Source organism: Arvicola amphibius, chromosome 12 (genome assembly GCF_903992535.2).
Source record: "Arvicola amphibius chromosome 12, mArvAmp1.2, whole genome shotgun sequence".
Taxonomy (NCBI): domain Eukaryota; kingdom Metazoa; phylum Chordata; class Mammalia; order Rodentia; family Cricetidae; genus Arvicola; species Arvicola amphibius.
The window spans coordinates 158089492-158115241 of NC_052058.2; the positions used below are offsets into that span (position 1 = coordinate 158089492).

The window sequence follows — 25750 nt, forward strand, 5'->3', positions numbered from 1 at the left end:
CCCGGTTCTGCCATTTGCACCATTCTCCAGCACACAAGCGTGCCCTGAGACTTGCAGAGCAGGAAGAAGCATTTAATTAACTGAAGTATACAGCGCTGTCTCCAAGAGCTTACAGGACGTGTAAAAGTCAGAATCAAATAGACTCAAATATCAGTGCAATAGCCAGCAATAGGTTGCTGTAATTTTAAGAATATGCTGCCAATTTACCAAATTGCTCACATACAGGCTCCACAAAAGTTCAAACCAACTCTTGGAGCTAATGTTTCCGAACCTCCCACCAACCCTGCTCTCTCTCATCTCCCTACCATGTGAGAGGCTGTGTGCTGGGCACTCGCGTGATCACTAACAAAGCAGAAGTCCCGCTTCTGTGGGAGCTCCATCCTTCCTCGCTTTCATCACAGATGACCCTATTTCATCCTCTTCTTGTAGGATGATGGTGATTCAGCACATGGAACTTTACATTTGAAATAAAAACCATGGTCTTCTTGTGGGTGTCTGATCCATGCTTCTGAGATGGATATCTAACCAACTTAAAGTTTATTCTTGCCATGGTTGTCTTACTGTGTGCATGGAGGAATCAAATGAGCGAAGGAATCCCACTCCAACCTGCCCTAATTATCTATTATTATCATCAATAATTATCAGTAATTATCAACATGACTTTGCAATGAAGTCAGCGGCACCAGATAATGGCTTGAATTCACGAGAGAACACAGGAACAGCAATATAAGCATCTGCACAGGTAAATCTGAAACTTACATAATAATACTTTTGAAATTATTTTATTTGAAAGACTATGTAGAGCAATAAATATAGACTGACATTTCATTACCTACCAATCAATCCCAATTTATACAGTGTGTTTTCTGTGATAATATGTCTGAGGGGACAGGGCATAGAGCATCATCTTTGTATGTTATTGAGATTGAGTTGGTATTAATTTTTAGCTAGATTTCTATAAATTAGGGTGTTAAGTAGAATCCTCAAGAAAGTCACTAAGAAAATAACTAAAATGTAACAACACAATAATAGTTAGAAGGATACACTAGAAAACATGTAACAACACAATAATAGAAGGATACACTAGAAAACGTGTAACAACACAATAATAGTTAGAAGGATGCATTAGAAAAAGTGTAACAACACAATAATAGTTAGAAGGATGCACTAGAAAAAGTGTAACAACACAATAATAGTGGAAGAAGAAAAGACGCACATGAGACAGAAAACAAAGAGCCAAAGGTGGGCGTGGGGGCACACACCTGTAATCCCAGTGCTTGGAAGGGAAAGGGAGGGAAGAGATGTTTCAATCTTGACCTGCTAAACTTCCCTACCCACGCCTGATGTAGGAGGGCAGGTACCAGCCAGCGGAGAATGCTCACAAGCCACAGAGAATGTGGAGAATGCGCACTAGCCAGCGGAGAATGCGCACTAGCCACGGAGAATGGAGAATGCGCACTAGCCACGGAGAATGCGCACTAGCCACTTTGAAGGCAACTCACTCTTGGTTCAGGCCTTGGGTCACGCCCTGTGGGCTCAAACATACTGACAAGGCTCTTGTCACTCTCACTGTCCGCCCGTGCCTGTTCTAATTCTTGTCACAAGTACTGACTATTGTAACAACACCAGATTCACAGTCATATCGCCAGAAGCTTGCCAAGTTCCACAGAGCAGCGTGGAGTGGATAGGAGCTCTCATTTTACACGCAGGAAACTGAGGCCGATGCCAGCACTAGAGAGTTGTACAGCCAGGATGCACACTCGGGACTCCGACTCCAGATTCCCTTAAACGGTAAAGATGCAGCCTTTGAAAACAAAACTTAAGCCAGCTGTTGATGTGGGAGTCTCCTCTGTGTGCTGTGATTACCATAAATGAATCAAGACACTGCCTTGGCCTTTTGATAGGGCAGAACTTAGGTAGGCGGGGAAAACTAAATGGAATGCTGGGAGAAGGCAGGTGGGAGGTGGGAGGAGGGGAGATGTCATGGATTCACTGCCGGAGATAGATGTGCTTTGTGGGTAAGCCACTGCCACGTGGAGATATATAGATTAATAGAAATGGGTTAAATTAGCCGGGTGGTGGTGGCGCACGCCTTTAATCCCAGCACTCGGGAGGCAGAGGCAGGTGGATCTCTGTGAGTTCGAGACCAGCCTGGTCTACAAGAGCTAGCTCCAGGACAGGCTCTAAAGCCGCAGAGAAACCCTGTCTCGAAAAACCAAAACAAAAACAACAAAAAAAAAGAAATGGGTTAAATTAATATAAGAGTTAGCCAATAAGAAGCTAGAGCTAATGGGCCAAGCAGTGTTTTAATTAATACAGTTTCTGTACGGTTATTTCGGGGCTAAGCTAGCTGGCCGCTGGGGACGAACAAGTGGCCTGGTTCCCGAAACAAGCTGTGGTGCAGGAGAATCATGAATGAGTTAAAGGCTAGACTGCGTGGTATAGTGAGATTCCGTATGGGGAGGGCAGATAAACAAAAAGTCATTAACTGTGGAAGTTTCCAGACCATTCAAAGTCAGTCAGTGAAGGAAGGTCTTGGTTCTCCTTGTGGCTGTGATGTCTGAGGGCAGAACTTCAGCTTGTTACTGTTTTCCACTTACAGATATTATTTCTGTTGTGATGGACACAGCCAGCATCCCTGTGCTATTCATATTAATTTTATTTATAAATATTTTAATTGCCACATGCATGTACGTATGTACGTATGTATGCATGTACGTATGTACGTACGTATGTATGTATGTATGTGTATGGACAAATGCCACAGAGCGCATGTAGAGATCAGAGGACCATTTGTAAGATTTGGTTTCTCCGTGTGGCTTCTGTGGATCAAACTTGGGTTGCCAAGCTTGGTAGCAGGTACCCTTACCTTCTGACTGAGCTGGGGACCCTTAACCGACTTTTACAGAATAATCTTTAAGTATGCCATTAGTAATTTTCACAATTGGGCTTATATTGTTCTAAATGCATTGACATATGTATACTCTGGGAAAAGCTGGAACTAAGATTCGGAGACAGAAAAGTGAGAAGCAGTGTTTTGCAGTTTGGATAAACAAGAAGTCCAAAGGTAAACGCCGTTTCTAGGGTGTCTGTCCTCATAGTCTAAGTAATACTCAGTGCCATGGGAACGGCCGTGCCTGCTTGCCTCGCGTGCGTGAAGAAACCTAATAAGTGGTACGTCAGTCAGCTTCAGCACTGAAGAAGCTACGTTTCATCATGACCAGCTGCTGTCCGGCCCACATGCTCAGTGCCTGCCGACGGCTCCAAGTCATACTCACCCTGTCTTGGTACCTCTGGTTCTTGTCCCTCAGCTTCTTGATCTGAAACATGAATCGCTCCACTGCATCCTCCTTTATTTCACGTCTGAGAAGAAGCAGAGATGTGTGGGTTAGTACCTCAGGGAAGGGTGATGAGGCTACACTTTAATTTTAAACTAAATTACCAAATACCTTCAAAAGCTGGATTAGATATAAGAATCTCCTTTATGAGATAGAGTTTATCAGGTTGGATTTTTCTTTTTTCTTTTTTTTTTCTTTTTTTTTTTTTTTTTCAAGACAGGGTTTCTCTGTGTACCTTTGGAGCACAGCCTGGCACTCACTCTGTAGACCAGGTTGGCCTTGAACTCACATAGATCGGCCTGCCTCTGCCTCCCAAGTGCCTGCTGATTTGTTTGGTTTTGAGATAGGGTTTCACTAGTAGCCCTGGCTGACCTGGAACTTGCCTTGCAGACCACATTGGCCTTGAACTCAGAGAGATCCTGCTTCTGGCTCCTGAGTACTTGGATCTAAGGAGAGCTAGTATTTTCTACCTATTTAATTCATTAAAATATAAATCGGGTGAATATTAAGCCTTTAAAAGAAACATTCCTGCTTTTATTTCATAGATATAATTTATGTTTTAATTCTCTGTAATTCTTTTTAAAGAAAACCTAGAAAGAGAACACAGAACGCATGCTTTCTAGATGTTCGCATCCAGAGATACGTGTAGAATTCTAAAAGAATTCAGGCAAAACAAACAAACAAAAAACAAAAACAAAGGCCAAACAAGATTGCCTGAGGCAAGCTCATCTTGGGGGGGGGGGTAACCCAGGCAACCCACCAGCTTAATGCTTGTTAGTGTGTGTTCTTTTCTAAGGACTAAAGCTTCCCCATCACAAACCATCTCTTTAGCACCCAGTAAGTATTTGTGGACCATCTGTCCATGTGAAAAAGAGCAGAAGGTTCAGGTAAAGGGAATCGATGGCCATTAGAAGTGCTTGTGCATTTTGTATTTCTGGACAAGAGTAAATCTTGGACCTCTAAGTCTGAGATTGAAGTAAGGCTATAGAAATCACTTCACCCAAAGTCCCTGCTTTAGTTCAAAATAAAGTACACAGTTCTAAATCTTGCTTCTTAACCATTTCTTGCCTCTTTGGTTGTAGGCAAGTCAAATCTCAGGACCTAAAATCTCAAGCTGTCAGATAAAGAAAGTCATACCCAGCTCTATGTATTATTATATGGAAAAATTAAGAAATCATACATAAAGGGTATGATCAGAGAGTGCTCATAAATTCTCGTTGAATCTGACATACTATCAGAATTTTCTCTAAAATCTAATTATATTTATGATCTTGTATACTTTAGGAGAGAGAAAGCTAAGGCTCCTTCCTTCTACAAGATGAGAAAATGTGAAATAAAGTTAGCAATCACACAGCGGCCTCCACAAAAGACATCAATTTGAATATTAAGAACGCTGACTTAGCGCTTTCCCATTGCCTGCACAGCGCACATAACTGCTTTTGCCTTAGCTTACTTTTCTGTAAAAGAGATTAGGAGTGGTAAGATGCCTGGCTGGCATGCTTGATGCCAAGACTGACAGCCTCAGTTTGATCCAAAGACCACACTCACATGCTCACACTCACACACTCACACAAACACACACACACACACACACACACACACACACTCACAGGCTAAATGGATGTCTAAAATAAGATCAAAGGAGTTGTGCTCCACAGCTCGTCAGTCTCAAACTCCCACCATTTCTGCTGTCCTGCATTCCTGTCACAGACTCAGTGGCTGCCACTTGGCCCCACGCTGCTTTGGGAATCACAGCAATGGTTTAGAACAAGACCTTCATGACCCTTGTCTTCAAGGAATGCTACTTAGCAGATTTGGCGCAAGTAAATGCACTAACAATGTTTACACGTTGTGATGAATACTTTGTGGGACCAGGAGACAGAGAGGAAATGGAAGGGCTGCTGTTTTGCCGGACAGGAAAAAAGAGCATCTGACTAAGTAAGGTTTTTACTTCTGATAAGAAAAGAATTTCTGCTGGGCGGTGGTGGTGCTGCCTTTAATCCCAGCACTCAGGAGGCAGAGGCAGGTGGATCTCTGTGAGTTCGAGGAATAAGAGCTAGTTCCAGGAGAGGCTCCAAAGCTACAGAGAAACCCTGTCTCAGCAAAACAAAACAACAACAACAACAAAAAGAATTTCTTTCCATCCCCTGTCTCCTGGTGTACATGTGTGTGTTGTGTGTATGGAGGGGGAGGGAGTGTTAATGCCAGAAACCAAGGCCTCAATTGGGTGGTGGCAGAGCTGGCCTTTAATCCCTGCACTCGGGAGGCAGAGGCAGCTGGATCTCTGTGAGTTCAAGGCTAACCTGGTCTACAGAGCTAGTCCAGGACAGTCAGGGCTACAGAGAAACCCTGTATCAAAAAAAAAAAACAAAACAAATGAAAAGAAAGAAAGAACGAAAGAGAAAGAAAGAAAGGAAGAAAGAGAGAAAGAAAGAAAGAAAAAGAGAATGAAAGAAACCAGGGCCTCATTCATATTACACAAATATTCTACCAGTGAGCCTTACCTCCAGCTTTCTAGTTCTCATTTTATGGATTAAAAATAAAAATATTATAAATAAAAGTTATCTGAACTGTGCAGGCTACTCGCGTTATTTTTGCAATATGGGAGTATTGCAAACAGATATCGCGTGTGTTGCCTCCACTGGCTGAGACTGAGTCCTTGACAAACTTGCATAGCGCGTGACTCTAGGGCCGCAGCTAAGCCCCTTCCTTGGTGATGACTGAACGCTCAACGAGCAGACCAGAGAACACATCCGCCGCAACCCAGGTCCTGCGAAAGATATACACACACTAAAAGTATTCTTTGCTCCTCTGAAATTCTAATTTAATTACTCAGCTTGTGTTTTTACTTGTTACATCCGAAAAAAGCCTACAGCCTTTACCCTCTGAGCATTTAGGAGCAAATGGCTGAGGGCTTTGTGTCCTGCTGATCCTGCGCTGAGCATCACTGACGAATGAGGCTTAGCTGCAGTTTTTAGAGAATTCCCAACTCTTTTCCCGCGTCCCTGCCCCCTTGTGGAAGTCACGGCAATTGCAGGTCTAACTTGAACTTTCTTCTGCTTTCTGCACCCGCCGCCAGGTCTGGCTTTTACAGCGATCTTAAAAGGGTCCAGGGCTGTTACAAAGCACAGTGGCATTACGTGCCAACTCCCTCCATATTGTTAAATGTTACTGGCATGCAGATTCCCTTCCGTGCGATATCATTGAAAATTTTGGGACGAGGACAAACTTAGAAAAAGATTTATTTATTTTCCTTTTATGTGCGTGGGTATTTTGACAGCATGCATGTCTGTGTACCACTTGCCAGCCTGATGCCCATGGAGATCAGAAGAAGGGGTCAGATCTCCTGGAACCGGAGTTACAGATGGCTGTAAACCGCCATATGGGTGCAGGAACTAAAACCCGGGTTCTCTGGAAGAGCAGCCAATGTTCTTAACCTCCAGAGCCATCTCTCCAGCCCTAAGAATAAATCTTTAAAGCAAGTAGCTTTCTTATATGCTTCATCCAGGGTGTTTTTAAAAATTAGTGTGCAGAAATGAACAGTTTAAAACTAAGTAAATCCATCACATTATTAACCTAACAATTCAGAAGACAAATATTGTTTTAAACAGATAATCATACCCAAGCCTATATCAGCTACTTTCCTTGTAGCAGGCCAAGGGAAAAGTGTAAGGGAGAAAATGAAAACTGTCACTAGAAGCCATCACTTTGTGGCATTTCCAGGATTGGCTTTTCTCAGAGTAACATTCCCAGGAAGCTCTTGGCTTTATTGTTTAGCGGTAGAGTCCCTGTGTGCATGGGACTTCCTGTCAAAGGGCAGGGCTGTGACTACAGCTGCCTTCTGCGTATACTCACCCCTGGAGAAAGACCCCTTGATCATGGCTTGAACGCTGAAATGCGCTCGGTTGAGAACTTTAAAGTTTTATTTCCTATACTGATATGTAAGGCGGTATCTTTGTTTTATCTCCGTGTGATTTTGCACCCAGATAAGGCTCAATAGTGATCATTACTCAAGAAAGAAGCTCCAGGGACTGGAGAGATGGCTCAGAGGTTAAGAGCATTGCCTGCTCTTCCAAAGGTCCTGAGTTCAATTCCCCACAACCACATGGTGGCTCACAACCATCTGTAATGAGATATGATGCCCTCTTCTGGTGTGCAGGAAAACATGCTGTATATAACAAATAAATAAATCTAAAAAAAAAAAAAAAAAAAAAAGAAGCTCCAAATTTACACTGTGTAATAGTCATACTGGCCACTGAAGACACATGAAATTCCGAGTTCAGTACTTGTTGAAGAAGAACCAAGCAGGAATCACCTTCTGGCCTTTCCCTTCGTCTCAGCTCTGTTTTCACTACCTGCTCTGTATAGAGGCAAACCCTCAAATAACCTAGCCAAATAATTTTTGGTTTCAAAATCTTGATTGATATTTTCTATTTTTTAAAATCTCTACTTTTTAATTCTCTGTCTATATCTATACCCAATGTAGGAAATCTAGGTATAGAGGAGAAAATAAGAATGTTCAAGATGATAGCAACATAGATATAGATTACAGAATCTCACAGTCTCATTTTCCTTGGATATCATTTTTGAGGTTCAGCTGCTCAGAAACCATGAATCACTATCTACTGAGTGCTCACTGTTCTGTTATGACAGGGGACAGAATGAGAAATATAAGATGCTGCCCGGGCAGGCCCTTTCTCAGATGGTCAAAGCAGGTGATGTGCTATGTGACAAAAGTTCTGTTTCAGGGAACACCCAGAATAAGTACTCGGTCACTAGCAGAGCGTGGGCCAGCAAGCTTTTGGCAGTTCTAGTCCACGGGGTTATTTATTTCATTTTTAACAAATTACAGAGAATGCAGGCAGGGGAATAGTCACTTTATGTCTATTGCTGGCATTTCTCTCCATGTAAACCTCTGCTAACGAGGGAGGGACTGGCCTCTGTCCACCCCAAGGAGAGCCAGATGTAACTGGGTGTCATCCCAAGCCAGAGAGCGTGTGCAGGATCAGGTTGCGTCCACAGAGCCTGACTTTTCTACACTGCTTACGGGAGAAGGAAGATCTCAGTCACAGCGAGAAATGCATGAGGACCATGCCTGGTCGTGACTTAAGGGTCCCTCATGTCAGGAGTGTGACAGCTCGTCCCAGGGGTTGCCTCTTCGTTAGAGTTCTGGCCCTTTACTCTCTGCCTTCTACTCAGAATGAGAACCCAAGCTAGCATTTCTGTAGAAGGGGGCTTTCCCCTGATTGTTGGGAAGCTGGTAAGACAATTCTCTTCATCCACTGGGTCATCAGCACCACAGCCCCCACCTTCAACCGTGGATCCCTCCCATGAATGGTGCCCTTCCCTGATCTCACTGCTGCATGCACTGGCCTTACACCACCAGAGCCTGCCCTCTGACCTTTGTTCTGACGTCTGCCATTTCCTGAAAGCCATCCGCCTTTTCACACCTGGCCTCTTTGCATCAGCCGTATGCATCCACTCTCTCCATAGCTGTCTTCTTCCAGAGAGAAACTCGCACGACTCTTCCAAACCCTGTGAGTAGGTCAAGTCCTTCTCTCCCTCTCTACAGGGCTCTTCCCTGCTTCTTCACAGCAGGGAGCGTCTGCACCTACTCACTGCTGTGCTCTGGGCCCAGCATTTGTCGTACATATTTGTTGAGTGAAAGCACAAATGATTTCATTTTTATTTGGAAATTTACTGACAGTTTTCCATGAGTTCCCTAAAAATTACACATCGGAACACCTACCCAGTGCCAGAACTTGGCATTCGCAAGCTCTCAAGAGGCTGTTTGTTGAAATAAAGCGTTTCCAGCTCCTGGGAGCGAGACATGATTAAAGGGCTCTCATTCTTCAAAATAATTTCTAAGCCAGGAGTTGTGGCATCTGCCTGTAATTCTAGAACTTAAGAGACTGAGGCAGGAAGAGTGTCACAAGTGCAAGGACAGAGACTTTGCCAAAAAAAAAAAGGTGGTAGCCAGTGACTGAGGAATGACCGTCAAGGTTGTCATCTTGCTTACACACACACACACACACACACACACAACCACACACTTCTCTAAATTGCTTACATTTGATGTGTAGTTACTTAGAAATAATCTAAACTGGAATATCTAAGAGACTGAAAGGTGAGTAAAGGGAAATGCCGCCTCCAGCTCTCTGTTTACACCGACTATTCCAGGATGTATTTTAGGAGGGAAGCCGGCATGCTGTTGTCTATGTAGAAAAGGACCACAACACAATGAGGAGCCAAAACCGCATCTAGGAGAGCCGTTTCGCAGATACTGCTGGTCCGTGCGCACAACCCGGCAGTCTAAGGTCTCTAATCCCTCCCGATTTCCCAGACGGTGCTTAGCTGCGCCGCCCCCATGTGCAGTTACTTGAGCCTTACCAGCGACCATATCTGCATGGGGCCCCTTTTCGGATTCAGGCTCAGAATACAGACTCACTGATAGTCCAGAAAGGCTTCGCTCATCGGCAGCTTCACATCTTTTGGGGGTCCATCTTGCGCCTCCTTTTTGTTTCCTTTCGCCGAGCTGTCCATGGTTCCGGTTGACCACTATGAATATACCTGAATAGCAAACAGACATAAGAAAAGTGAACCAGCTCCATCTTGGCCCCTCTACTTGCGCTGACTCTCGGAAACCACCGCCGGGGCTACCCTGTCGTGGGGGCTGCTTGTCCCCAGATCTAGCATCATCCACAAGGCTGGGGCACCATCAAGCCGCATTGCCCATCTTTCTTCTTAATGACCGAAGGCCTGAGTTTCCTGTGGTCTTCATTTCTCCACAGTGTTCGGCCATGTGCGCTGTGTGTAGCAGCAGCTCAATAAATGTCTAAAAAATAATCCCACAGAGGAGTTGAAAGGCTGTACCACTCAGGGGGACTGAACAGGAAACGTCATGTCTTCTTGACATGACAGGCTCACTGCGGCCACCACAGCGGATGGGGTTGCCTGCAAAGATCAAGCCAGTCAACACTCTAGTGTGGGTGGTGGAGCGACTCATGACTGCTCACCCCAGCTAAGGAGCTAGTGACAGTTAATGGCTACTAGCGGAGGCGATTAGGGATGTGTCAGCCATGGCCTAGATGGACAGGACAAATGGGACTCAGCAGATTATAAGAAAAAAGAGAAGCCGGGCGGTGGTGGCGCACGCCTTTAATCCCAGCACTCGGGAGGCAGAGGCAGGCGGATCTCTGTGAGTTCGAGACCAGCCTGGTCTACAAGAGCTAGTTCCAGGACAGGGTTCAAAGCTACAGAGAAACCCTGTCTCGAAAAACCAAAAAAGAGAGAGAGAGAGAGAGAGAGCACATTGAAGGTGGGGGGGGGAGTGAGAGGGCAGGGGTGGGCCAGGGAGAAGGCGTGAGTAAAATATGGTCAAAGCACATTGTATGTATTATATGCAAAGAATAGAAAAAATATTTTTTTAAAGTTTTTTTTTTTTTTTTTAGAATCAAGGTGCAAGGACTTGAAAGAGTTGTGTCTGGCCAAGGTTGTCGCTAAACAAATCTTAAGTAAAAGCACACTTTAAAATATTTTTTAAACACCTAAGAGATTTACAAATGCAAATAGCTATTATGATGCTGCTTCGTTAACTTTTCATAAGTTATAAACTGCTTTTCTATGAAATATTTAAATTATTAATAATATGCTTTTCTTTATTCTTCTCTCATATATTACACCCCACCACAGTTCCCCTCTCTCCTCTCCTCTCCTCTCAGTCCCTCCCCCACCTCCCTTCTTCCCCAGATCCATTCCTCCTTCCTTTCCCTTCAGGAAAGAGCAGGCCTCCCAGGGCTATCAACCAAACACAGCGGAGCAAGTTACAATAGGACCAGGCACATCCCCTCATATGAGGCTGGACGAGACAACCCAGTAGGAGAAAAAGGGTCTCAAAAGCAGGCAAAAGAATCAAAGACAGTCCCCACTCCCTTTATATGAAATCATTAAATTACTGATAATGTTTCTTAAAAAGAAAAACCAAGGCCCACTACTGGCTGATACTGGAATGAAGCAGGATACTTCATGGGTTTGACTTAGGTCTCGAAGCACTCTTTTCAGAATGTAGCTTTCCCTAGAAGATTTTCATCTGATTTCCACTGTTCTCCTAAGATCAAGGGCCCATCCTTGTTATCACAGGAAACACCGTGAGAATTAAGTGGTTGGAAACTCTTTACGGTGAGCCTGTGATACTTGTTGGGCATTGCTCTTTCTCTCCCTACGACAGACATGACTCTTGTTGAATACATGCTTGGGTGGGGGAACAATCGGGCAGATGTACGTTTAAACCCTAGACCTCACCACCTACTTTTTGTGTGATCTTCAGAAGGTTACTGTTTTGCACTGCAGATTCCTCAGCCCGCACACGGTTGAGTGTGCTAGGGACCTCAAAGGGCTCTGGTGAGCTAGATAAACATCTGTATAGATAAACATCTGGACTTGCATAGTGTCTGACAGGCAAAAAGCTTAATGGTGTAGGAGGTCCTTCTGTTTGTGTGTGTTGTTTTCATTGGTTAATGAATAAAGAAACTGCCTTGGCCTAGTTGATAGGGTGGAACTTAGGTAGGCAGAGAAAACAGAATTGAATGCTGGGAGGAAGAAGGGCATAGTCAGAGAAGCCATGGATCTTCCGCTGAAGATGGATGCCAGTTAGAATCTCCGGTAAGCCACTGCCACGTGGTGATACACAGATTAATGGAGATGGGTTAAACTAATATGTAAGAGTTAGCCAATAAGAAGTTAGAGCTAATGGCCAAGCAGTCTTTTAATTTATACAGTTTCTGTGTGGTTATTTTGGGTGTAAGCTAGCCGGGCAGCCGGGACACACAAGAAGCCTTCTCCCTAGCAACAGCTTAACAAGCCACACGTCTCTCTTCAGGTACAGATACACATTATAAATCACATGTTCTTCCTTTTAAATGGCAGGCAACTGTGCAGCAGCAGAGTCTGTGGGACAGATTTAGGCCCCTGGGCTCACTATAGCCTGGCTTCTCCACTGATCTGGATCATCAGATTGGCGGTCCATGTAGATCTATGGGTCATCAAGCTCCCCAGTGGGAAACCCTCTGAAATGGAAACATGCCTTTCTCTATAGCCTTGCTGCTCATGCGCCCAGACTTCTTGCAATGCTTTCTTTGTGTCTCAGAGTTTTCTAGACAAGTACACATCCAGGTTAAAAAAAATTCATTAACACTGCTAGTGTCCTTCCCCACCCCCTTTTGAGACAACGTCTCACTCTGTGTATTTAGCTAGTCTGGAACCTGTGGGAATCCTCCTGTCTCAGCCCCTTGGGTGCTGAGATTACAAGTGTGAGCAACCTATCACACCTGTCTTCTTAAATATGACAACCATTTGCAACAATTCAGTAATCTTCCACATCAAAAATTACACCATCACGGTTCACAGAAAATCATCAGCTAAGGAAAACCTGTTATCTTTGTTTCCAGTGCCATACTGAATTTTTATATCATCTGCTACTTTAGAATACAAATTTTTATCTTTATATAAAAAAGCAGGCTAATGTTTTATTGTAAAACAGTGATTTACTATTCAATTCTTTTCTTATTCTATCTTATTTGAAAGTTGAAACAAGCGTCAAGACTGATCTCTTTCTTCATGAGTCATATGGAGAAGATCAAATGTTAGCGTCTCCTCCAGCATTTCCCATCTGGTGCCGGAGAAAACACGACCTCATCTTGTTCAATTACCTCAGTTACATGGCTGTTATGTTTTTAACTCTGAATGCATAATTAGTTATTCAACTGCAACTTACCACAAAGGAGTTTAATAAAATATGAGGGAAAATGTCAAGCCACTAAAGCAAGAATGATTCATGCATAAACAGCACTGTATGTTTGTCATTGTTTTGAGGGCTTTCAAGAAAATTAGCGAGACAGTCGGGCTGCTAATGACAGTGCCTCAGAAGGGACTTTTGCATCTGATGATGTCCCGAAAGCCGTGGAGATTTTCATAAACACAGTCGCTGACCTTTTGCGGATTGCTGCCATGGCAAAGGGAGACAGACTCGTCACATGGTCAATGTTATCTCCAGGAAGGGTTCACCCAGTATATATAATTCCTCACAAGTGGGTATCTAATTTGTTGCGGTAACTGCAGATGTGTATTTGATGCCTGCTTTGTGGATAGACGTTACCTGGTCATTAAGTGTACAACATAGAAGCAAGCCGGAAACTCAGAGCTATGGGGGAACACACACTGCAGCAGACCTTACACAAAACAAGGAGCTGTCTGAGAGACTCCCAGGTTATTCAAGGGCTGCTCTCGCTGACGGTCTTCCAGGAAGTGATGCCTCTTAAGCATTCATGTGTGTGCACTCTTGCTTGCCTCGTGGGGTTTGGGCAGTCTGGCTCACAAAGACTCTGGTCTCCAGGCTTTCCCGAGCCTGGGATTTCCACTGTGACCATTGCTTTTCTTGGCAGAAAGCATTTCAAAACAGCAGCCTCCCAGGTGTTTCTCAGTGAAAAATGAAGCTTACGTAGTAAAAGCAGACACGTGATTGGCTCCTAACGGACTGCTCTCCCAAAGCGTTTTGGCTTTGTAGAATCGCCCCTAGACACAGAACATATTCCTATCTCCACAGTCTCGGGGGTGGGGCTGAACCCCTGGGGACACCCTTCCTTTCATTGTCTCATTTCTGCCCTGACATCTTTCTGGACATGCGGCTTGGCTAGTTTTCCATCAACGTGGATTGAAATGAACCACATGGACCTAACATTATGACCAAGTCCTGAGAGACAGCCCATTGGGAGAGAAAACGTGATCCAAAGACATTGGTTAAATATGGCAATTGTCCAAAATGTTTAATTTGTGACAGGTGAGCAGAAATGACAGGGTTTTCTTTGTTGTTGCTATAACTTTCTTACACGGTTTCTTCTCCCTTCCATTTCCACAGCTAAGTCTTATTGGTCCCCCTCCTTTGGCTCTTTCCCTTCCAACAGTGAACTTGCCAACAAGAATGGAAATGTACGTTTCAGCATGGCACACCCCCTTCAAATCTCTAAGCTTCTGTAAACTCAAAAGTAGCAGCACTAACAGTAGCAAGAAATGCAGTACTTCCTTCCAGGAGCCTGGTTACAGAAAGAGCAACCGAGAAGGCACAGAACTCATTGTAACATTGGCTGCGAGGCAATATACACATTTAAAAATATTCATAGTACTCCTATAACTAAAGTTCATTTAGTGCTGAAAAGTAATGCTCCAGTAAGCTCATGTCCTTGGAAATTCAAAAATATATGGAGGTCCAGAAGCCGGTTGCATCCAGGATGTTCAGTAAACACTGGTGTGATTGAGTGATCTACAAACATACATTATTTTCTTCCTTTACCAATGGCCTTCCTCCACTGATAACAGTGTGTGGGCTCTAAGTTTGTAAAGTAAAATTGTTTAAGTAGTTTTTTAAAAAATTAGTATTTTGCATGGGTATGCGTGTGTGGTGTGTATGTGTTTGCATGTGTGGGAGCTTGTGCATGTGTACATGTGTGGAGGCCGGAGTCTGACGGTGGATGTCTTGTTCAGTTCCTCTCTGCCTTATCTATTGAGGCAGGGCCTGCCATTTGAACACACAGCTCGCTAATCCAGCTAGTCAGGTAGCCAGTGTGTTCTGGGATCTGCCTCGGCCTCCCAGACACTAGGGGCACGGGCAAGTCACCATGCCTGCCTGCCCGCCCAGCATTTATCTGGGTGCTGGGGACCCAAACCCTGGTCTTCATGCGCCCACTGCACACCACACTGCACACGTCACCCACTGAGCCATCTCTCCATCCCAGCAAAAGTCCTTGGAGTGCAAATGTTCACTTATGCCAGAGATACTTTTTGACATAAAAAGCTTTATTCTCTCTTGCCAGAATGCATTGTGAACAGACTAGATGCATTCCAGCATTAAAAAAAAAAGTACTTTAATCCCGTTAGAAGTGGTAATACCACCTAAAAGTTGCTTTATAAAACTTCATGCGTCTTTTCAAGTAGACTATTTGGGCATAGTTACAAATACCATGAAAATGCCAACTCTGCCCACTTTAGAAAAGTACCATTAAAACCATGTATTCAGATCCAAGTAAGCCATCTGGATGACTGACTCGATCATGGACCTTTTGGTGGCTGATGCTGTGTGTAGTCTTTTCTTTCTTACCTTGCAAGCAATCAGAGTCGGAACCTCACCTGTGCTAAGCGAGGTCCCAGTCCCCACCCCCCTAGCATCTATTTTCCTAAGAGCTAATATTTAGTCGCTGGCACACTTTTGAACCGAAGTTCCCAGATTCTTCTAGATCTTAAACTTCAGCATGATCTGACTCAGGACTCCTGAAAACAGACTGAGAGAAAGAAGCACGGTCCTCTTGTGCTGGATCAGGGATCCCAGGGGTGTGTAACGTCACTCAACAGCATCCTGCAGCTAGCTTGGGAACGCACTAGGAGAAGGGAGGTGAAGTGGAACCCCCATCTCTCCACTAAGTTTTTCAACTTCAGCCCAGTTTCCGATCCTGTCTGACCCCCAGTATCTTTCTCCAACTTTTCAATCTCTTTTCAGAATTAAGAGTACTCAAATGTTTTGAGGAAACTGTGATAAACTGCCACACAAAAGGGAGGCATTTACTGAGTTAGCGACTGCGTGAAGACCTGGAGGTTACAAACCTTGAAGTTTAGGATGGCCCAAAGCAGGCTGGTCTCCCTGTCTTCAGGGTGGTGAAAGAGGGGGAGCCTAGGAGAATCCCTCTCAACAGTTCCTAACCGCCCAGGAACAACGTCCCCGAGGGAAAAACCAGAGGGCGCGACTCCAAGCCCCTCTCGCGTCACCGCCAACAGGAGGGGGTGTCGGGTGTGGTGGGGAAGGATTCCTAGAGCTTCTTTGCGGACCGAGGAAGAAGCCCGAGGTCACACAAGGATGTCAGCTTTCTCCTGACATCCTCTCCACGGCTTTCGTGTGTGAATCCGGGCTCCCGGCCGGGGGTTCTCACTCAAGTTCAAACAGCTCAAAGCACTCTCGGATCCCCTCTCCCCCGACCTCTCCGGGCTGCTGGTGCGTTCTCAGTTTCCATAGCAACTGGCATCCTCTCCCACTCCAGGTTCCTCCCCAGCGGCGGTTCGCGCGCGCCACCTGGCGGCCATGTGCGGAAGCGCACGGGCGAGGGGCTGCAGAGACATCACTTCTATGATTTCCAAACCACTCCGGAGTGTGGGAAGGGGCAGCTCTCGGGCGATGCAGGTGCTGGGGGCTCGTCCCTGTGCTTTTCTGTCTGCTTTTGTCAGGTTAGGTTTAACTCCGGGTAGAATGGCGGATACCTGGAGCAAGTGCTCACGGGGTAACGTGAGGTACTGAAGTCTTTGATTCTGTCTTCCTTCTCAGTTTCTTTATAGCTTTCATAACGCAATATAGATTTATCCGCAAAGCCGTTTTCAAGGTAGGAACCAAACAAAACCAACGCCCCGCAGTACAACATTTTAATTTCCTCTTGCGCAAGCCAGTCTCTCTCATCCTGAAGGCAGTCTCTGCGGGCGCCCTAATTTTCTCACATTACATTCCAGTAATTGTCTTTCCGGCCTGGGAAGTCCGAAGCCAGGCTCCTTCAGGCCTTCTACTCTTTTCCAAGTGATCTAGTTGGCTTAAAGAAATAGATTAAAACATCGGTTATCATTTTTAAAAGTTAGTGCTGTGTTGTTATATTAGGGGCCCATTGAAGGACCGGATCTGAGGGTGTTAGTGAAAACAGCTGCTGGTTACGTGAGGTTTTCTCATCGCTAAAAAAATAGAATTATCCCAGGCAGGCGTGGGGACACGTACCTGGGATTGCATCACTCTGAAAGGCTGAGTCAGGAGGATTGGGCCTTCAGGGGCAGCCTGGGCTACGAAGGAAGATCCTGTTGTAAAAACAAAACCAACCAAAAGATACCAAAAGTCATCCAAAAATTAAATAGTTTGAAATCACGAGAACTTCCCTTTCCTTGTGCAATGTTACACATTTTCTGAGATTTGCATATCTGATAAAGATATTTCATTTATTTGTTCATTTATTTTCTTGAGCTAGGGTCTCACTGTACAGTTCTGCCTGGCCTGGGACTCTCTACGCAGGTCAGGCTGGCCCGGCACTCACAGAGATCTGCTTGCCTCTTTGCCTCCGGGTTACAGGGCCTCAGCACCAGGCCAGGATGACACACAGAGGCTCTCTCCATTTCTGGGCTCAGTCTGGACTTCTCCAGTGCACTGACTTCCTTCCCTCTACAACTCTGAGGCCTGCTTCTTGTGCGAGAGCCTGGGCCCGTCATCAAAAATGTACTCCACCCTGTCATTTATCCTCCGCTCAGTTTTCCTAACAGTGTTTGCCAGTTGGTGGTCAAATAGAGAAGCCAGATAAAAACCATTTGCCCGGTTTCCTCATTTGACCTTGGTTTTGTTGCTAGACTTGCCATGTTGAAAGCTGAGGTGGGAAATGGATGTGTGGGAGAAAAAGCCAGATAAGCAGTTTTTGGTAAGACCACAGGGATCCTATTATGGATGAATAATTATTAAACATCTTAATACATTAAAAAAATCAGTCTTTTGACAACGTAAGTTTTAAGAACCATGAATATATTTGCTGTTGCATCCTTTCTCTGGATTTATTTTTATTTTTGGATGTGGATGTTTTGGCCTGCCCGCATGTCTGTATACTCTGTGCACTGGAAGAGGGCACTTGATTCCCTGGAACTGGAGTTAAAGACTGTTAGCTTCCACAAGGTTCTGGAGGTTGAATCCGGGTCCTCTGCAAGGGCAGCCAGTGCTCTTAACCATGAGCCTTCTCTCCAGCCCCTGGCTGTCTCCTTTAACATACTTTCTGGAACTTTGTCTTCCCTCTCTCAGCAGACAGTCATGATGGGGCAAGTCTGGGGCAGGACTTACCTCTTCTGGAGATGTTGTCTGTCTTTCCTGCTGCACGCCTGGGCATTGTGTTACTATCTCTGTGAGTGAATTCTGAAGCTCTTCCTCTGGAGTTTTTATATTTTTTCTCAAGAATCTTTTTTCTTTTCTTTTCCTTTCCTTTCCTTTCCTTTTCTTTTATCTTTCTTTCTTCTTTCTTTCTTTCTTTCTTTCTTTCTTTCTTTCTTTTTTCTTTCTTTCTTTCTTGGTTTTTTTGAGAGACAGGATTTCCTGTCCTGGAACTTGCTCTGTAGACCAGGCTGACCACTACCTCCGAACTATCAAGAATCTTTTTTATTTTATTTTTATTTTAAAAAAATATTTTTTAAAAATATTTAAATACTTATTTAGCCTTACTTTATATGCATTGGTGCAGGGTGTCAGACCCCCTGGAACTGGAGTTACAGACAGGCATGAACTTCCATGTGGGTGCTGGGAGTTGAACTTGGGTCCTCTGAAAGAGCCCAGAGTGTTGTTAACCACTGAGCCATCTCTCCAGCCCTTATTGCGTTTCTTTGACTTCCCTTCATCGTGTGGAGTTAGCTTCTAATCTACCACTTTACCGACAAGCGTCCTGCAATGACCGCTTTGGAAAGCAATATGGTAGGTCCTCTATAGTGACAAACACAGTGTCTGGAGCAGAGACACCGCTACTACATAGCTTCTTAGGACAAATAGAATACGTATTCTTAGCAGCCTCCTTTCTAATACCCTACCACACAGCCGCAGAAACAGAGCAGACTAAATTAGCCATGCTGGCAAAACCACGAACAGCCCTGAGGAAGCATTCATCTACGTGAAGAGTCCAAGCAGGATGGAAAGGATCGTAGGGAAGTCTAGGAAAGCCTGAAAGCCACCCAGTGTTTGCCTAGCCCTGATGGGCAGATGTATTAGCTACCTTTCTGTGCCTGTGACAAAAGACAGGTAGCAAGTTTCTGCACACTTAGAGAACTCTAGAAGAGAGAGAGAGAGAGAGAGAGAGAGAGAGAGAGAGAGAGAGAGAGAGAGAGAGAGAGAGAGAGAGAAGCAGGCTGCTGTGGAAAACCCGTCTCAAGGGCTGGGAGGAAGCCTAGAACAAGTGATTCATTCAGTTTGGGGCTCTGGTTGGAGGGTCTGGGACAGAGAGTGTGGCGGATACAAAGGCCCCGAGGTGAGAAAGCTCAGCCGTTAGTGGAGTTTTTTGAGGTAGCTGACAGAAGGTTTATTTGGACTTATAGTTCTGGAGGTTTAGAGCCCATGAGGGTGGAATGAAGAATTGCAGAAGGAATGGGAAGCTGGGGGCTCGCGTCTTTAACCACAAGAATAAAGCAGAGAGAGCACACTTGAAATGATAAATCTCACTTCCAATGACACACTTCCTTTAACAAGGTCACCCCTCCTAAACCTCCCGAACAGCCCGATCAGTTGAGGACCAGGTAATGTGTGTGTGTGTGTGTGTGTGTGTGTGTGTGTTTGTGTCTTACTGTATGCAAACTATACTTCAGTAAGGTTAATTTTTACAAACCAGTGTCAAATTCTTTGACCCATCCTATCAGGAGACGGACCTTCTATTCCTTCTCCACAGTTCTTGTTGGTTTATGATTTATGGTTGCTTCTACTGTGAGCATGCGGCAGAATGATTCTCCATCAATTCTGAGACCTGGTCCTGGTAGATGATGCAGAGTGTTCTGGTTCTCTTGGGATCCTTGCTCTCGAGGGAGTAAACTTTCACACACTTCCATCTCTTATGGCATAGCCTTGCCAGTCCAATCATAGGCACTGTGGATCATCACTTGGTGATCACTCTGTGGGCTAGAAGCCAATTTCTAGCCCACAGAATGCCAGACACATGAGCGAAGTCACGCTGGACCCTCCCCTCCAGCCTACTCATCAGCCAGGTAGTGCTGAAGTGATCTCAGTTTGTGCCATCGGGAAGACGAGCTCACCAGTTAGGAACTATGGGATCAAGGAGATGTAGTAAGTCATTGTTTTAAACCATTTAGTTTTAATAGTGTATTAGTTACCTATTACAGTAGAAAACCACTCTGACTCATTCATTACCTCACAGTTTCTGTGAATGAGGAGTCTGGGAGCAGTTCGAGCTTAGCTGAGTTCTGACCTCATGGGGTCAGAGGTCAGATATTGGTCAGGTTCTGCTTTTGTCTGGAGGAACTTTGGGTCTGGAAACACAAGAATCCAGTTTCTGCACACTGAGAGAACTCTAGAAGAGAGAGAGAGACAAGCAGGCTGCCGTGGAAAACCCATTCAAGGGCTGGGAGGAAGCCTAGAGCAAATGATTCATCAGTTTGGGGTTGTGGTTGGAGGGTCGGGGGCAGAGACTGTGATGGATACAAAGACCGAGGGGCGAGAAGGCTGAACCTCTATTGGAGCTAAAGGCATCCACTGTGGCGGGACAATAGGATTCCAGAGAGGAGAGGGGACTGAGGGGATGGTGGAGAGGCAAGCAGGGACACTCACACTAGGCCCTGTAAGTCATGAGAGCAAGCTTGCTGTGATGGCAGAACCCTGGCTGGCGTAGAGGACGGCGGGAGGGTCAGGGTGAGGCTGGGTTCCAGGATGAACTTCACTAACCCCGGTTCCCATCTCTGTTTGCCAAAGGGACTGTCCTTTGCATCCAGTCTCTGGTCCAAGGAGCGTGTCTCGCTCAGGCGCTGTTCTGGTTGCAGTGCCTGGAAAACCATGACGTCGTCATCTCTCTGGCTCCACCTGGGAGCTTGCCTAATGTCTTGAGGTTTCTGTGGCTCAGGTGAGATGCCCACTCCCACACGGGGGGGCGTAGCCTATGAAACGGCTCTCATCACAACATCAGCACACATGAGAAGAATTAGGATGTATTAATAGCTCTGCCTCCCGTCTGGGGAATGAGGCAGGCGCAATTATAACTCTTATCTTTGAAGCACCCAGTTGGTTTGCAGACAGGGGCATAAAAAGGCATTTTAAGAAGTGTCTGCCCGTATTAGCAAACCCGATGTAATGCAGTACATTTTGAAATAAGAGGGCAAGGGACGTTGTGGGTTTGCTCCTTCCACTTCGCGTGGGTTTGAGTACATATTTTACCTTTCACCCAACGTTCTAGCCGAGACCACAGCCAAAGATCCAGAGTATATGTGATGCCATTGAAATGGGATGCCCAGAAAGGCAACTCTCTGTAGACGTCAGCTGTGGAGCCTCCAGCAGGGCCGCTACCTGGAGAGAAGCCACCCAGGCACACCCAAGAACTGCTACGCTCACTCCATCCTTGCCCTATGCTAGGATTCTGTTGGCCTTGCGGAACCTGAGAGGCGTGGCTTATTTTATTGCACGTGTTAGAGAACAGCAAACAAACAAACAAACAAACAAAAACCCGGCGGCTTGCTGGAAGCTAGAGTTACTCTGGCTAGGACACGGAGAACACTTTAATAGGTAGGGCTTCTTTATAGCCTCCTCCTAGGACGGTTCCTAGCTTCTGATTTGACTGACACTCTCTGCCTCTCACGTCTCTTCCCGGTGGCCGACTAGAGTCAAGCTCAACAGGGTCCTCTACCCCGCCTAAGCCAAGCCCGTTCCCTTGGCTGTGGATTCGCTGGATAGTAGGTAGGGACAGTGGGAATCTCCTTCATGCGTGTCACTATCTAGATGAGGAGGTATTTGGCTGCCTTAAGAGAGTCACAGTTACTCCCGCCGTTTACCCGTGCTTCATGGAATTTCTTCACTTCGACATTCAGAGCCCTGGGCAGAAGTTACACCGCCTCAACACCCGCTGCAGGCCTTGCCTCCCCACTTAGCTTTCTTGAATCCAATTCTTTCTCCGCTATCTGCCAGAGGCTCCATCCTTTCTTAAGTCCTAAGGTGGCTTCTCACTCAGCCTGTAGCAAAGGGTTCCCAATGCGACTGGTCAGCTCGCAGGCATCAGGCCCACTCAGGGCCGTGGAAAGTCACCCAGACTGGCTTTCCCTAGAGGCGTATCCTCAAGTTGGGGTTCGTGCGCAAGTAGGCTTTTAGTTGGGAGAATGGGGAAATGAGAAAGATAGACATGTGAGAGCCTGTACATGAACAAGTTATCTAGAGATGGGATAACGGGGTTGGTTTCGCTGGGGCTCTGGAACACAGCCCAGTAGGCTGGGCAGCGAGTTCCCACTTGTTGGCTGGGGGCTGCTCCTCAGGGCTCTGACAGAGCGACACTTGGAGCTTGCAGGGGTCAGCTATGCCCTTGTGCCCTGTGGGCCAGGGGGGGTCTGAACCCGGTACTGTCACAAGTAGTTGCTAGAAGAAGCCCTTGGCTTGTATGGTGAATTCTGAGAAAAATCTGTGCAGGGCGCGAGGGAGCCCACCGCACCTCCCAGAATGCACTTCACCTCCTCTCTGCGGCTTTCCTTGCCTAAAACAAACAAACAAAAACAAAACATAGAGACATTTATGTGTAAAGTTAGTTTATTTTTAGGTAGCATATTACAATAATGGGTTTCTTTATGATATTTCATATACACAACGCACACACACAATATATACACATATACCCTGCACCTTTTTCGTATCTGCATCCCTCAATGTTCTCAGTTCTCACTAGTTCCCTTTCCCCCTTCATATAAGAACATTTTTGTTTGTTTCTTCGATCTTTGGAACAAGGTCTCAAGTAACATAGGCTATTCTCACACTTATCATGGAGCTGGGAGTGACGCTGAACTCTTAGTCATCCCTCTACTTCCCAGGTGCTGAGATTATAGAAGAACAAGAGAGGGTCACCGTGCCCAGGACTGTCTTCGGGTCCCACAATGTCCGGTGCCACCATGAACTCAAATCCAGCCGGAAAGAGCTGGACAGTTTGAGAGCGGCCAGGGCAGAAGGGTAGTGAAATTACAGGGCCATCACAATGAGGGAGAGCAGAGAAAAGGCTGTAAGGAGCCAGAGAAGGGAGCATGAAAAATTCCATAAGTGCCATCAAGTCTTCCAGGCCCAGGGTGTGTGTGTGGGAGGGACGGAGGGGGGGGGGGCTCTAACATCCTGCGAACTGAGCCCTTTAGGAGACTAGCGTTAGAGGGCGCTTCTCGCCGCCGCTCCCCACAGCCTGCTGCTGCCACTCTGGGTCAAACCCCCAGGTGAAAGAAAACTCTTGGAGAAAAGCATTGGAAGGCTCCTTGTCTGCAGGTGATTTCTATCACCCGGAACGAAACAGAGCAAAACCCTCCCAGCGAGCCTTCCCTCCCATCCCCGAGGGAAGCCCGAGCTACCCACTGTAAGCAGGCAAGGAAGACCACACACAAGGTTAAGTTTTTGGGTTTAACGCACAACAACGGAAGAGACAGTCGAGGACAGACAGCTGCCTGAATGAGTTCGAGCGGCCTTTTTAATACCAGTGTTTTTCTAGCCCAAGAACAATCACCATGTCGTGCTTGAGCCAGAGACAATGAACTTTCTTAACAGCAAGCATGCTTAGCCCGCGTCATTAGAGATGGCTTTCAGCTGTCTCTCTGGATAACCACGGACAGGTGGGGTGCGTGAGGATGGCGTCATGGAGATGAGACCTTGTCCTGTGAGCGCCAGGGCTTTCCTAGCATGCCCAAATCAGGAGCAAGAAACAGGAAGGAAGCAAGTAGGGGGTGGGGGCGGGGACTAGGGGCTGGGAGGCAGGAGTCCAGAGACAATGTGGGTAACCAACTTCTGACATGTGTGGCAGTTTTGTTATGGGGCCACTAGACTGGTCATGGGGCAGGACCCACTTTGGTGAATGAATTATAAAAGAAATTGTTGTTTTGTTTTGAGGTGTTTCTCTTTCTAGCCCTGGCTGTCCTAGAACACCCTGTTGCAGACCAGGGTAGCTTCTTACTCAGAGATCCATCTGCCTCTGTCTCCAGAGTGCAGTTACTAAAGGCGTGCACCACCACACCCCACTAACTTATTATGTTATTAGCTGCATGTTAATGAGATCGTATATGAATGACCCCTGTGACCATCACAGGGCTTCGCTGAAGATAGCAATGGTTGTGCTTCCTTCAAACCTTTACATTAAAACACTGCCTTTCAACTATTTCATCTTTCAAATCACATTTTTAATATTTATTTATTATTTATTTATTTATTATGTATACAATACTCTGTCTGTGTGTATGTCTGCAGGCCAGAAGAGGGCACCAGACCTCATTACAGATGGTTGTGAGCCACCATGTGGTTGCCGGGAATTGAACTCAGGACCTTTGGAAGAGCAGCCAGTGCTCTTAACCACTGAGCCATCTCTCCAGCCCTCAAATCATATTTTTAATGTGTGTGTGTGTGTGTGTGTGTGTGTGTGTGTTGGCTGTGCATGTGGAGGTCAGAGGACAACGTTTCTCCTCTGATCAAATTCAGGCCACTAGGCTTGGAGGTAAGTGTCCTTACCTGCCGAACCATCTTACCAGCCCATGAATATTCTAGATCTTTGTTGTAGTGTTAATTTCATAGTTTTTTACATGTGTCAAGACGCATATGGTTATTGCATGTACGAAGGAAGCTGTTGTGGGACATTTGTGCACTGTTTGAAGATGTGTTGCTGGGATTGGTGTAATAAAGAGCCGAGTGGCCAATAGCGAGGCAGGAGAGGGTAGGCAGGATTTCCGGGAGAGGGAGAGGAAGTCAGAGGGATGAATCTAGGCATTCGTGAGCCGCCAAGGGGACGCGGAATGAGTCAGACATACAGGACACACGATAGGACATAGATTAATAAAAACACGTTAGTTAAGTTATAAGAGCTAGTTAGAAAAAAGCCTAAGCTAAGGCCAAGCTTTCATAATTAATAGTAAGTCTCCAGTGTTGCTCTTTGGGGCCTGGCAATCGAAAGAGAGTCCGACAAGAAAGCTTGCTACAGGAAACTTGATCATATATCTTTCAGAGGAAATGGTTGTGTGCAGCACAGCAGATGGGCTCGTATATCTTTCTCCCTGGCATAGCAGGTTCATCTTTCTTCAGAAACCCTGTCCCCTGTCTGCATATCACTTTTTGTTATTTTGTTTTTCTTCTCTAGATGGCTGATTGACAGGCTCCTATAAACGATCTCTGAAGGCTTAAATTGATGCTTCTCAACTAGGGTGACTTTTGTCCCCTTGTGTCCACTTGGCAATATCTGCAGACATCGAACATCGGCAGTGGTAGGTACCATGTAGAAATCAGGGATTACATAGCCCACAATGTGTGTGTGTGCGTGGGGGGCAGTTTCCCCCGCAGCTCTCGACCTCAAGTGTGCTGAGCCTAAGACCCTGGTTTAGAACAGACCAGTTACACAAATGCCTCAATTTCTATGAGCTAGCAGAAGCAGAAAATGAAGAGGAGGAAAAAAAAAAAAAGAAAAAAAAAAAAAGAAACACTAGGCATCATTTACCCATCCCCCACGGGATCATGCGAATCACCCGAGGCTTTGCTCTGGGAGAGGGAGGGCCATCTGAATGTGGGTTCCTCCACCGTGCAAACTGGCTTGGAACCATTTTGATAGCCAGAGGCTCTGGCATCACCAGAGTTTAATGTACTTTCCAGCCTAGTCAGGAATAGTTCCGTCCTA

General features: G+C 45.7%; 1 protein-coding gene across 1 annotated transcript in view; it reads right to left on the reverse strand.

Moving 5' to 3' along the window:
- Positions 1 to 9881, reverse strand: part of Ccdc83 (coiled-coil domain containing 83) — a 33103-nt gene extending 23222 nt beyond the window's left edge. Inside the window, exons 1-2 of the mRNA XM_038313444.1 lie at positions 9787 to 9881; positions 3279 to 3363 (exon numbers count right to left, since the gene is read on the reverse strand). Of these exons, the coding sequence (XP_038169372.1) occupies positions 3279 to 3363; positions 9787 to 9881 (180 nt within the window). The remainder of the gene's footprint in view (positions 1 to 3278; positions 3364 to 9786) is intronic.
- Positions 9882 to 25750: the final 15869 nt, after the last annotated feature.